This window comes from Peromyscus maniculatus, chromosome 11 (assembly GCF_049852395.1).
Source record: "Peromyscus maniculatus bairdii isolate BWxNUB_F1_BW_parent chromosome 11, HU_Pman_BW_mat_3.1, whole genome shotgun sequence".
Classification (NCBI taxonomy): Eukaryota; Metazoa; Chordata; class Mammalia; order Rodentia; family Cricetidae; genus Peromyscus; species Peromyscus maniculatus.
Window position 1 is genome coordinate 81180466 of NC_134862.1, and position 12055 is coordinate 81192520.

At 41.5% G+C, this 12055-nt stretch overlaps 1 protein-coding gene across 2 annotated transcripts in view; it reads left to right on the plus strand.

The window, feature by feature from the left end:
- Nucleotides 1-10734, plus strand: part of Cd84 (CD84 molecule) — a 34221-nt gene extending 23487 nt beyond the window's left edge. The window contains exons 3-6 of one of the 2 annotated variants that reach the window (XM_042258622.2): nucleotides 5370-5711; nucleotides 8766-9017; nucleotides 9376-9517; nucleotides 10232-10734. In XM_042258622.2, the coding sequence (XP_042114556.1) occupies nucleotides 5370-5711; nucleotides 8766-9017; nucleotides 9376-9517; nucleotides 10232-10247 (752 nt within the window). In that variant the 3' untranslated portion in view covers nucleotides 10248-10734. The remainder of the gene's footprint in view (nucleotides 1-5369; nucleotides 5712-8765; nucleotides 9018-9375; nucleotides 9518-10231) is intronic. The other variant, XM_016008878.3, reaches the window with a different exon arrangement.
- Nucleotides 10735-12055: the final 1321 nt, after the last annotated feature.

Sequence of the window (12055 nt, forward strand, 5' to 3'; positions counted from 1 at the left end):
AGATGGAGAGAACATGTTCCCTCTTATAAAAGACATTTGAGGCGTATATAGTATCTTTACTTATATTTTATATTCAGTTGGCCAGAACTTAGTGGCATGACGACACTTGACTAGCAGAAAACAGGATAATATAGGCTATTCTGGTGGTTATCTACCCTTTTAACCATCAAAGATTCTGTCACTATGGAAAATAGCTAGCAGGTGTAATAAGTCTTTTTCTGTCCCACCAACCAACTCCCAAATAATGACACAGAGACTTCTTATTAATTATGAAAGCTCAGCCTATAGCTTAGGCTTGCTCCCAACTAGCTCTTATAACTTAACTTAACCCATTTATGTTAATGTTGTTGGAATTTCTAAAGATCTTTTAATGAAAAACCTGGAGCCAGATATTGGGGTAAATACTGAAAGATCAGAGACAAAGGAACCAGCAACCGCCACGTCTTACCTCTAGGACTCCTCAGCCTGAAAAGCCTCAGCTGAATAGCCTCTAATTCCTGTATCCTCAAGCCTTATATACCTTCTCCATTCAGCCATATAATTTCCTATCTCAACTTTCCTAATGCTGGGATTAAAGACATGTGACTCCCTAGTACTGGAATTAAAGGTTTGTGCCATCACTGCCTGACTGTTTCTCTCCTAGACTGACTCATTCTCATGTAGTCCAGGGTGGCTTTGAACTCACAGAGATCCAGAAGGATCTCTGCCTCCTGAGAGCTAGGATTAAAGGTATGTGCCACCATTGTCTGGACTCCATGTTTAATCTAGTAGCTTGTTCTGTTCTCTGAACTTCAGGCAAATTTTATTAGGGTACACAATATATCACCACATATTAATCTATATTCTATCATGTGGTGTTACCCCTCTTTCATCTTCCACTTCCTGTTTCCTCTCTATGTCTCTTGGCATCTCCTTCACACCTAGATTCCTCCTCCTCTACCTTTCTTTACCCAGAAATCCCACCTATACCTCCTGCCTGACTATTGGATGTTCAACTCTTTATTACACCAATTACAGCAATATATCTTTATACAGTATACAAATATCCCACAACAAGCAGCTTCTGTTGCCACTCTCTTCCATCCAACAATACCACTAGACCATACTTTCTCCTATCATCGTTCCTTCCAACTGCTTACTTAGGTGGTCCAATATCACCTCAAATTTAACATTTCTAACACTAGCCTTGTCTTTTTCTTTTGACATCTTTCCTGTGTATCTGTTTTCTAATATTAGGTTTTCACTGACAGAAAGCAGAAACTAAAAATAAATAGCAGAACAAGTGAATTTTATTAGGTGCCTATTTCTTCATTTCCCTCCCTTGCACTATCTCTCAAACTTAGCCCTTCCTTTCCTTTCCTATTATAACTCCCTTGGTTCATGCCCTGATGGCTACATTAGCCTCTTAAAGTTCTCTCTAGTTTATTTACAGCATATCTATTTCCTCTATTACCAAAGCTTCTTTTTCTTTCTGTACATCATTAGTATTTTTAATTACCCCAACATATTATCTTAATCTTAATCCTTAAAAACTTTAATAGATCCCTCTACCTATTAGATAAACTCAAATTTAAGAGTGTCCCAAATCCAAACATAATTTATGTTTCTAGTGTTCTTCCCCTCCCCCCACCTTCCCTATCATGAAAATCTGGACTCAATTGACATCAAAACTTGTGAGCGTGAATTCAGAACCCAAATACCTGAGACACCTTTCTTTCCCTATATCTTTCCAATAAGTTTTTTTTTAACAGCCACAGTTCAAAGTACCCTTTGTCTTTTTGAGTTTTGACTGAAATTGCCATTGATGAATGTCATTCATTTGCCTGACATTTCCCACTTCATATGGAAATGAAGCAAAGGAAAGTTTTGTGTGTGTGTGTGTGTGTGTGTGTGTGTGTGTGTGTGTGTGTGTGTGTGTGTGTCTTATTACCCCAACTTGGTATTAATTCCCCTGAGGCTCAAACGTGGGGCCTTACACAGGACATGCAAATCTCAGCCCCCTTTCAAGACATTTTTGTGCCACAAGTTCTCTCCAAAATTGGATTTTGCTGAGATTCCCTCCAGTGATATTATACTATTCGAGTCTCTGTGGCATGTAGAAAAATAAATATTGGAGTTGATTGGCAGACAATTCCTTTCTTTGAAAACTGAAGTGTTTTAAGAGCAGATTGAGATCTGCCAAGTAGAGCAATTAAAAGCATCCAGCTGAGCTTTACTTGAACTCTACCATAAATCTGTTTAAGGGAGATCCAATATGACTTCAGCATCACTGAGCCCTCACAGGGAAGGGCCATGCAATCTTGAAAATGTATGTACCACTTGCTCGTGATCAACACCAGGAATAATTCACATTAGTTTCACCTGGACAGTTAACAAAGCACCTCTGCTCACATTGCACTGTTTGCTGCCCACTGAGTTGTTGTTGGTTGTTTTTGCTCCTTTGGGTGGCCTGCCACCCAGCTCCCAAATAAGTCACACATGGAGGCTTATTCTTAATTGTAAATGCCCAGCCTTAGCTTGGCTTAACTCAAATTATCTCATCTACCTTTTGCCTCTGGACTTTTTCGTTTTCTTACTTCTGTATATCTTACTTTCACTCTTACTCCATGGCTGACTGGATGGCTGGGTGGTTGAATAGCTGGGTGGCCGGGTGGCTGGCCCCTGGCATCCTCCTCTCCTTGTTCTCTTGCTCTTTCTTCTTTTTTTTCTCCCAGATTTCTCCTATTTATTCTCCCTGTCTGACAGCCCTGCCTGTCCTTTCTCCTGCGTCACTATTGGCCATTCAGCTCTTTATGAGACCATCAAGTGTTCCAGACAGGCAAAGTAACACAGCTTCACAGAGTTAAACAAATGCAACATAAAAGAATGCCACACATCTTTGCACCATTAAACAAATATTTCACAGCATAAACAAAGTAACACATCTTAAAATACTATTCTACAACACTGAGTAGATGGGGCCAATGTTACAGCTATGATAGACTGAGAAAGGTTTTGTAACTGTATTGAGTTTGCCCCATTTGGAAGCAGATGCCCAGTCTGTAGCCTGTCTCATATGTTTTTCAGTTACTTGCTGCAGTCCCAAAGCTACCTCTCTTGGAGCAGTTGTGTGCCTTTAAAGGCAGCAGAAAAGTCAGTTCACACCTATTCAAACTCTTTGGTTTTGTTCTCCAAGAGCTCGAGGTCTTGCAACAACATCAGCAGTGCAAAACGCTGCAGTATTTCCCCTACAGTGTCACCTACACATCACCCTCCCTGCTCCATTGCTCTTTGAGAGCCTGGCATCATTTCCTGAATGACTTTGCTGTGGGGAGTGGAGCATAGCTTAACACAAACACCACATTCAACCACTTGTGGTTGCACGACTGTTCCAATACCAAGAAGTTCTCAGCCTTAGCAGATGGCCTCCATGTTTCAGAAGGCAGTGACAGAATGTAGCCAGAATTAGATATCATGTATCTGATTCATCTCATACCTAACTTAAACCCAAAGAGTCAAATGACAGTTAAGCCATAGGACATCAATTCAAAAAAGCCTTGAGACATGTAGGAGATCTGAGACAGGGCTTGGCTATGGCATTTGCAGGACCCAGGGCCAAATGAAAATTTGGGACCCTCTGTTTGAAATGCATTAAGCATTTGGAAGTCACACAGCAGGAGAAAACCAGTTCAGGATCCTTTGAGCCTAGCCTCTGGCATCTATACCTGAGACAGAAGCTAAGGTATTCCAAGCGCCCTCTGTAAAACCTATCAGTCCAGTAAGATAATTGATCTGGTGACAGTTGGTGTTGGGGATTTCTGCAAAGTGTGACTGCCACAGACAGCATTAGCCTAACTTTATGTCCTCTGTACATTTTCTTCCTGTCATCCTTTCCCTTTGGCAATCATCATGTTTGCTTTTGTATTCCATGGGCTCCTCGGGGCTGTAATGGTTTCCTATTATCCCTGTGGTCCTAACATAGCATGGATGAGTGAGTAGTACATAATAAATGTTGGTAGGTAAGTGTCCCTACTTTCCTCCTGTCCCATCCTTCCTTGCTGTTGTACCCTAAAACATATTGTCTTGGCTTGCCCATTTCAACTGAGTCACCAGTATATTCCTCTGATGGAAAACCTTCCACTGACCAAACGGAAAGAGATTCATGTTAGCTGTCCTGGGATCCTGCAGTAGCTACTGAGCTCAAGGGCAAAGGTGGCCATCAGTGAGAGCATCATCAGGTTAAGAAATCCTTTCATTTTAGTGATTTGCATTCTCAACAGACCCTTGTATAGCAAGCCCTATGCCAACTTTAGGGTTAACCAGAACCCGCTTATGTGGAAATCATGGCTTGGCCATTGGGGCTTACACATAACCAGTTCACATCAAAACAGCTCAGCTAGTTGTTCATGATTAACATCATTTCTGGCTGCTCAGTTCCCATGTCATATCCATTATTACATACCTCATGTATCATCCATGCCAATCTCAAACACTACTGATCGTTAAAGAAATACCAGTAAGAGATCTGCTGTATTAAAACATGATTACCTAGATACATAAGTTCTAAAGGCTAGAAGGCATTCAAGGAAAAAAGACCAGAAACCTTCATTAGGTCCAAGATACCAAATGCATCCCTTTTCTGATCCTTCTGCACTGTAATGGAAGAGTTGGAGATAAGTTCCTAGAATATGTAGGTCACTGCCTTTTTTGTTTTTTACTGTGGTCTTCAAAAAAACACGTTACATTTTTCCTTTTATCCTTGGAAGAGTAAAGGCAAAGAGTTCTCCCAGGTTCTGGCAACATTATTCCCCAAGTTGATGGTTTGGGGGGTATCTTTTTTGTTCACTTCTATCTTCCCAACCTATAGATTATTTGACACACAGTGGATGTTTAGCTACTTATGGAATGGGTTAGGTATTGGAATTCACTCTTGTGTTGTATAGACTGTCTTGAAGGAACTTACAAAGTAGGCTAAGTTCATTTCTTCATTCATTTACTCAAGAAGGAACACATGTATTTATTCAGGGACAGTTTTGTTTCCAACAAATTTGCTAAATTTTGGTTGTCATAGCACATTAAACATACCTAGAATAAGCCAGGCACTGGTGTTATATGCCTTTAAACTGAGCACTCCAGAGGCAGAGGCAGGCAGACCTGTTAGCAGCCTGGTCTACAGAGGGAGTTCCAGGACAGCTAGGCCTACACACACACACACACACACACACACACACACACACACACACACACACACACAAACCTAGAATGAAAGAAGAAATCCTCAAGACACAGGATGAACAGTATCTGAGGAAGTTCTTCAGTGACATCCAAGAAAGAAGGAACACAAGTGTTTCAACAGTCTGATGGTCATGGTTTTCTATTTATATCCTCAGGGTCTGAAGCAGCAGGAAGAGGAGCAGATTCGTTCGTGGTGTATGGGATTCTTGGGGAGTCGGTTACTTTCCCCTTAAACATTCAAGAGCCACAGAAAGTTAGGAACATTGCCTGGACTTGTGATTCATCCGTTGCTTTTGTAAAACCTGGACTCCAAGGAGGACCACCTGAAGTTACTGTGACCCGGGCCGTTTATGAAGGACGACTAGATGTCATAGCTCAGAACTATGACCTAGTCATTAGAAACCTGAGGAAGGAGGATGCGGGAGCTTACAGAGCAGACATAAATGAAGAGAACACCCCCACCACCACCACGAAGTACTACCACCTCCATATCTACCGTAAGTCATGGGAGAACAGAGGGCAGACTTTACTTTTGCTTTGGAGATTTCTGACCTAAAGCACACCCATATTTCTGAGAATGGTTTCATAACTCTTTCATACTCATAACTGTATAAGCATATCAGCACCTCTAAAGGTCTAACTTTAGTGCTGGCCAGCTCAGACTTTAGCTTTATTATTTTTCTAGCAGAATTTGTTTTTGGATCTTCATTTTCCTGTCTTATTAAATGCCAACAATCATACTATTGAATTCGCAAGAGTTATTATGACAATCTAGTAAGATACCATCTGAAAAGTGGTCTTTACAAAGCTTTTTGTTTCAAAATAATTGCAGAATGCATAGGAAAGTTCAAAGAACCACAAAAGGAGGTGCTGTGTGCCCTCCATTTCACCTCTTCTGTTCCTCTAGATCCAACAACCCACCAGTCTGATCCCCAGTGCTATAGCAGACCCTCTGGGGTGACATCTCTCCACTGTCTCCCTGATTCCAAGGAGATGAAATGTGCAAGTGCTGGTTGAACACTCTCCTCCTGTAAGAGCTAATACTTACAGGACTGCAGTTCAGTGTGCAAGGTCAAAAACAGGAAGTTGATGTTAGTGCAGTTTGCAAAGCTTACTTAGAAGGCTCCACCTGTATCTGCGCTTATTTATGAATGGAATCCCTTGTAGTCCTATAGAACTTAGTCACGTATGTAGCACTGGATACTACAATCAAGGTAGTTAAGTGCACCATCCCAAGATTCCCTCGTCTCAGCTTGGAGGGTAGAGATCTGTCAGTCCTGACTGTGGCTTTCTCTGGTCAATGGCTTTATGCAGATAACATCTCTGTTCCTGTTGAGATTGTAGTTTTCACTATTATGTATGTCTGCACCAATACCCACCACACACACACACACACACACACACACACACACACGTGCGCGGTCTCTCTGAAAATATGTAAATTTGGATTTTTTGGGGGGGAAGGGCTTCAGCTATGCTTGAATATTCGGGGCCTGCTGTTCTATTGCTGTGAAGAGACCATGACCAAGCCAACTCCTGTAAAAGACAGCATTAAATTTGGGCTTTGCTTACTGTGGTATTGTGTTCCCCCAAATATTGTGCATGATAATAAACTTATCTGGGGTCAGAGACAGAGTAGCCACAATATTAAACATAAAGGATAGCCTGTGGTAGCACACGCCTTTAATCCTAGCATTCCCGAGGCACAAATCCATGTGTTCAAGGATACAGCCAAGCATGGTGACTCACACCTTTAATCCCAGAAAGCCAGCTTTTAATCCCAGGGAGTGATGGTAGAAAGCAGGAAGGTATATAAGGTGTGAGGACCAGAAACTAAAGGCATTTGGCTGGTTAAGCATTTGGCTGGCTAAGCTTTCAGGCTTTTGAGCAGCAGTTCAGCTGAGAGCCATTAGGATGAGGACACAGAAGCTTCCAGGCTAAGGAAACAAGACCAGCTGAGAAGTTGGCCAGGTGAAGTTAGCTGTGGCTTGTTCTCTCTTTGACCTTCCAGTGTTCACCCCAATACCTGGCTCAGGTTTGATTTTATTAATAAGAACTTTTAAGATTCATGCTACAGCTTACAGTTCAGAGGTCTAGTCCATTATCATCATGGTAGGGAGCATGGCAGCATGTGTGGGGCTGGAGCAGGTGCTGAGAGCTACATCCTGACCCACAGGCCCAGAGGCAGAGAGAAAGGCTGGGCCTGGTGTGGGCTTTTTGAAATCTCAAAGCCCACCCCCAGTGACACAATTCCTTCAACAAGGCCACATCTATTTCAACAAGGCCACACCTACTCCAACAAGGCATATCTCCTAACCCTTCTAATTGTTTCAAATAGTTTCATTCCCTGGTGACTAAGCATTCAAACATATGAGCCATTTTCATCCAAACCACCACACCTTCAAAGCTAATAATTTTCAGGTTCAGTCTTTTTTGGTTTTTGAATGGTTTAGTAGGTATCCCAGGCTAGCCTCAAATTCATAATCTTTCTGCTTCACACTCCCAAATGCAAAGATTAGAGGCACTCATCGGCATGTCTAAATACAAGCAGCTTCATTGCTGGGGCCAAAATAAAATGTTTTACAGATACTGGATCAGTATAGCATTTTGCTTTATATTCATGATGTAATGGCTACAAACACGATATGCTTTTAAGTTTCATCTGTTTTAGTATCTTTCCTCTATTGCTTTCTCAAGTATAGAGCATCAATGACGAAAAGGATAATTCAAGCCCAAAGTTACATTTCCAAATTTCTGTGGTTTAAGAACTTCTGCCATGACTAGTTTCCCCTCCTTCTACTCCTACCAGTTCCTCTCCACCTCCCTTCCCTTTCTGTCTCAGGATACATCATATGAGAAAAGAATCTATTTAATCCCAGCACTTGGGAGGCAGAGGCAGGTGGATCTCTGTGAGTTCAAGGCCAGCCTGGGCTACAGAGTGAGTTCCAGGAAAGGCTCCAAAGCTATACAGAGAAACCCTGTGTCATAAATAAATAAATAAATAAACAAATAAATAAATAAATAAATGGGGTAATTGGGAAAAAATAGATATGTGTATATGGGTGTGTACATATATGCATGTAACAACAAATAATGAAAAAATAGGCCATGAATTTGGAAAAGGAGAGGTTATATGGAAAGGTTTGGAGGGAAGAAAGGGAAGAGCAAAATGATATAATTATAATATCAAAAAGCAAAGAAAACAGTTCTTGTGAAATGCTTAATGGGAATAACAAAAAAATAAATAAATATAGGAAAAACATTTACAAAACTATCTTCTATCACTGAATTTAAGATCTATAGGGTTAAAAGGATATGCTTACTCGTATGTCATTACAGATCATGGATGCAATTTGTACAACTCACTGCCAGCACATATCAAAAATAATTTTAAAATAACTTTAGTATAATTTATTTGTTATCATAACTTAATTTTTAATACTGTGTTTAGTATCTATCATACAAATTCCTGAAAAGTTAACAATTGATTCTCAGGAGGTTGTAGATGCTGGTTTTAGCTCACTATAGGCTTGTATGTTCTCTCCTCATAGCTCGGCTTGGAAAACCAAACATTACACAGAGTTTAAAAACATCTGCAAACAATTTTTGTAATGTCACACTGACATGCTCTGTGGAGAAAGAAGAAAAGAATGTGACATACAGTTGGAGTCCCTCGGGAGAGAAAAGCAATGTCCTTCAAATCTTCGAGTCCCCCAAGGATCAAAACTTGACTTACACATGTACAGCCCAGAACCCTGTCAGCAACAGCTCCAACTCTGTCACTGCCCAGCAACTCTGCACAGGTAACCAGCTCCCTCCATCTCTTCTGGAAAGCCTCAGAGATCACTCTGAAGAGCTTCAAGGCTTACCCTTTGACTAATCTTTACATGTATGTGCCTCCTCTGTGCTGACACTAGCCCTGGGTGTATGTTCACTCAGGTAGCCTACTGGGTGAAAACACCAAAGCCTTCTATAAAACACTAAGCATTCCCAGGTATTTTGAGGAGCCCTGGTTGACTCTGATTCATATTGTAAGTTGAAAAACTTTGGCACTCTCTGAAGGCATCTCATTTTGACAGTGGCCATGAATATGGACAACCCTGCACAGAATCTTGGCCCTGTCTTCTGATAGCTAAGACTCACAACAATTTCTATTTACAGATATTCCAAGCTTCCACCTTCGACGTACTGTGTTGATAAGTAGACTGGTTGGTCCTCCTCTGCTTGTTCTCATTCCATTTTCAGTGCTTCTGTTTGACTTGTACAAGAGAAGGCGAAACAGGATTGACTTGGAAGGTAAAATGTGAGAATGTGTCTTCTTTCTTCCAAGGAGTAAATTCATTAATTTAGCTGGAATGGAGTAGAGAGTATCATTTTGGGAACCATAGTAGCAAGCCAAAGGATCAAGGGTAAAACTATTTACCAATCTAGAACACACACACACACACACACACACACACACACACAAAGATTTAACAAAGAAAATATGCTACAAGAGAGAGATGCAGTAGGTAGTCTCAGAGAGAGACTATTCCATGAGAGAGAGTGGAGTTCTTTTCTAACAGTTAGAAGAAAGTATTTGGTCCTATCTTCCAAGACGTTTGTATGTGGTCCATATCTGGGCATCTGACTATCTTGTTAAATAGTAAATTTTATGGTATCAGCTGTCTTTCTTAACACTAGACATTTGAGCTAATCATAAGATGTCACAAGTCACTGGGATCAGTCCTCAAGAGTCTAACTGTTAAAGGATGAGTGTTTATGCTTTTGAGGGAGGGAATTTTTTGTCTCTACATTTTTATTTTGAAGTATTTATTTAACAGTAATAGAGTGGGAGAGCAATGAAAGAGATACCATGATAGAGGGAGACATTATGGGGATAGGGAGAAACTAGGTGTTAGGGAAGTTCTCAGGAATCCACAAGAATGACCCCAGATTAGACTACTAGCAATAGTGGAGAGGGTGCCTGAACTGGCTTACCCCGGTAATCAGATTGGTGAATATCCTGTCATCATAGAGCCTTTATCCAGTAACTGATGGAAGCAGATGCAGAGAACCAGAGCCAAGCACCAAGCCAAGCTCTAGGAGTCCAGTTGAAGAAAGAGAAGAGGGATTCTATGAACGAGGGGCATCAAGATCATGATTGGGAAACCTACAGAGACAACCAAACCAAGCTAATGGGAACTCATGAACTTTAGATCAACAGCTGTGGAGCCCCCATTGGACTCGACTAGGAGCTCTGCCTAAGCAAGACAGTTGTGTACCTTGATGTGCTTAGGGGGCCTCTTGGCAGTAGGATCAGGATCCATCCCTGGTGCATGAGCTGGCTTTCTGGAGCCCACTGCCTATGGTAGGACACCTTGCACAGCTTTGATGCAGGGAGAGGGGCTTGACTTGCCTCAACTGAATATACTAGGCTCTGCTGACTCCCCATGGGAGGCTTTACCTTGTCAGAGGAGGGAATGGGGAATGAGTTGAGGGAAAAGGCTGGCGGGGTGGGCAGGAGGAGGGAAGAGGAATATCTGTGGTTGGTATGAAAAATGAATAAAAAATTTCTTTTAAAAAACAAATGATTGAAGCCAGTGATTGTAGCTAGAGTTTTCCAGTCCTGCCTGGCCCATGGTCAGAACAAATCTCTCTCACCCGCCAGTCCCACAGCCGCTCAGACCCAACCGAGAAAACACACAGAGAATTATATTGCTTATAAACTGTATGGCCGTGGCAGGCTTCTTGTTATCTAGTTCTTATATCTTAAATTAACCCACTTTTATTCATCTATAAGTTGCCACATGGCTTGTGGCTTACCGGTATCTTTTACATGTTGCTTGTCATGGAGGTGGCTGGCAGCGTCTCTCTGACTCAGCCTTCCACTTCCCAGAATTCTCCTCTCTCCTTGTCCCACCTATACTTCCTGCCTGGTTACTGGCCAATCAGTGCTTTATTTATTAACCAATCAGAGCAACACATTTAATATACAGAACATCCCACAGCAAGTGATGCTTAACCAAGTCACGATTTTTGATGTCCCCACTGACACACTTGCTCATTTGAGGGGGATGCTTGTTGACAGTTGAGGCTGTGCATTCTTGTTCCTAGAAGCAAGGTAGGGACATGCTTGTTCACAGTGGTACTGAGAAAAGGACTTGAGTTGCTTTGTCTCTGTCTCCACTCGTGTCCTGGGACACCCTATGTGACTGCTGGCATTCAGAGAACACAGTGAAAGCAATGCTCTTGATCAAAGCTAAAAACCCTTAAAGCCACACAGGACATGGAGCTGAATGTGGGAATCATTAAAAAAAAAAAAGTTTTCTGAACATATGACAACCAAAATTAATTCAAAATCAAGTACATAATTAATCGAGGCTGTCCTGTCAGTGTTCAACCATATTGCAACACACGGCTCCACTGTAGCCTTGGATGTGAACACACAGTTCCTGTGCACTGGGCAGGCTGTCACATCACACAATGGCAGCAGACACTACCCAAAACAGCTCAGCTCGGACCTGAGATGCTTAAATGTGTTTACCTACAAAAAAGGTTTCTGCTCCCCTGAAAACAACAGTTTAATTACAGAAAACAAAAAAGTTTAACATTTTCCTACAATCCTTCTTCAGCATACATAAGTATAAAATTAGTATATTTTAGGTTTGCTGTGTCAGAATGTTTGATTTAAAAATTACTGGTTGGGGTCAGGGGTCAGCAAGATACCTCAATGAATAAAGATGCTTGCCTCAAACCTGATGGCCTGAGTTCAATACCCAGAACCCATGTAAAAGTAGGAGAGAACTGATTCCACCAAATTGCTCTCTGACCTCCATACACAGAACATGGCGCACATTTC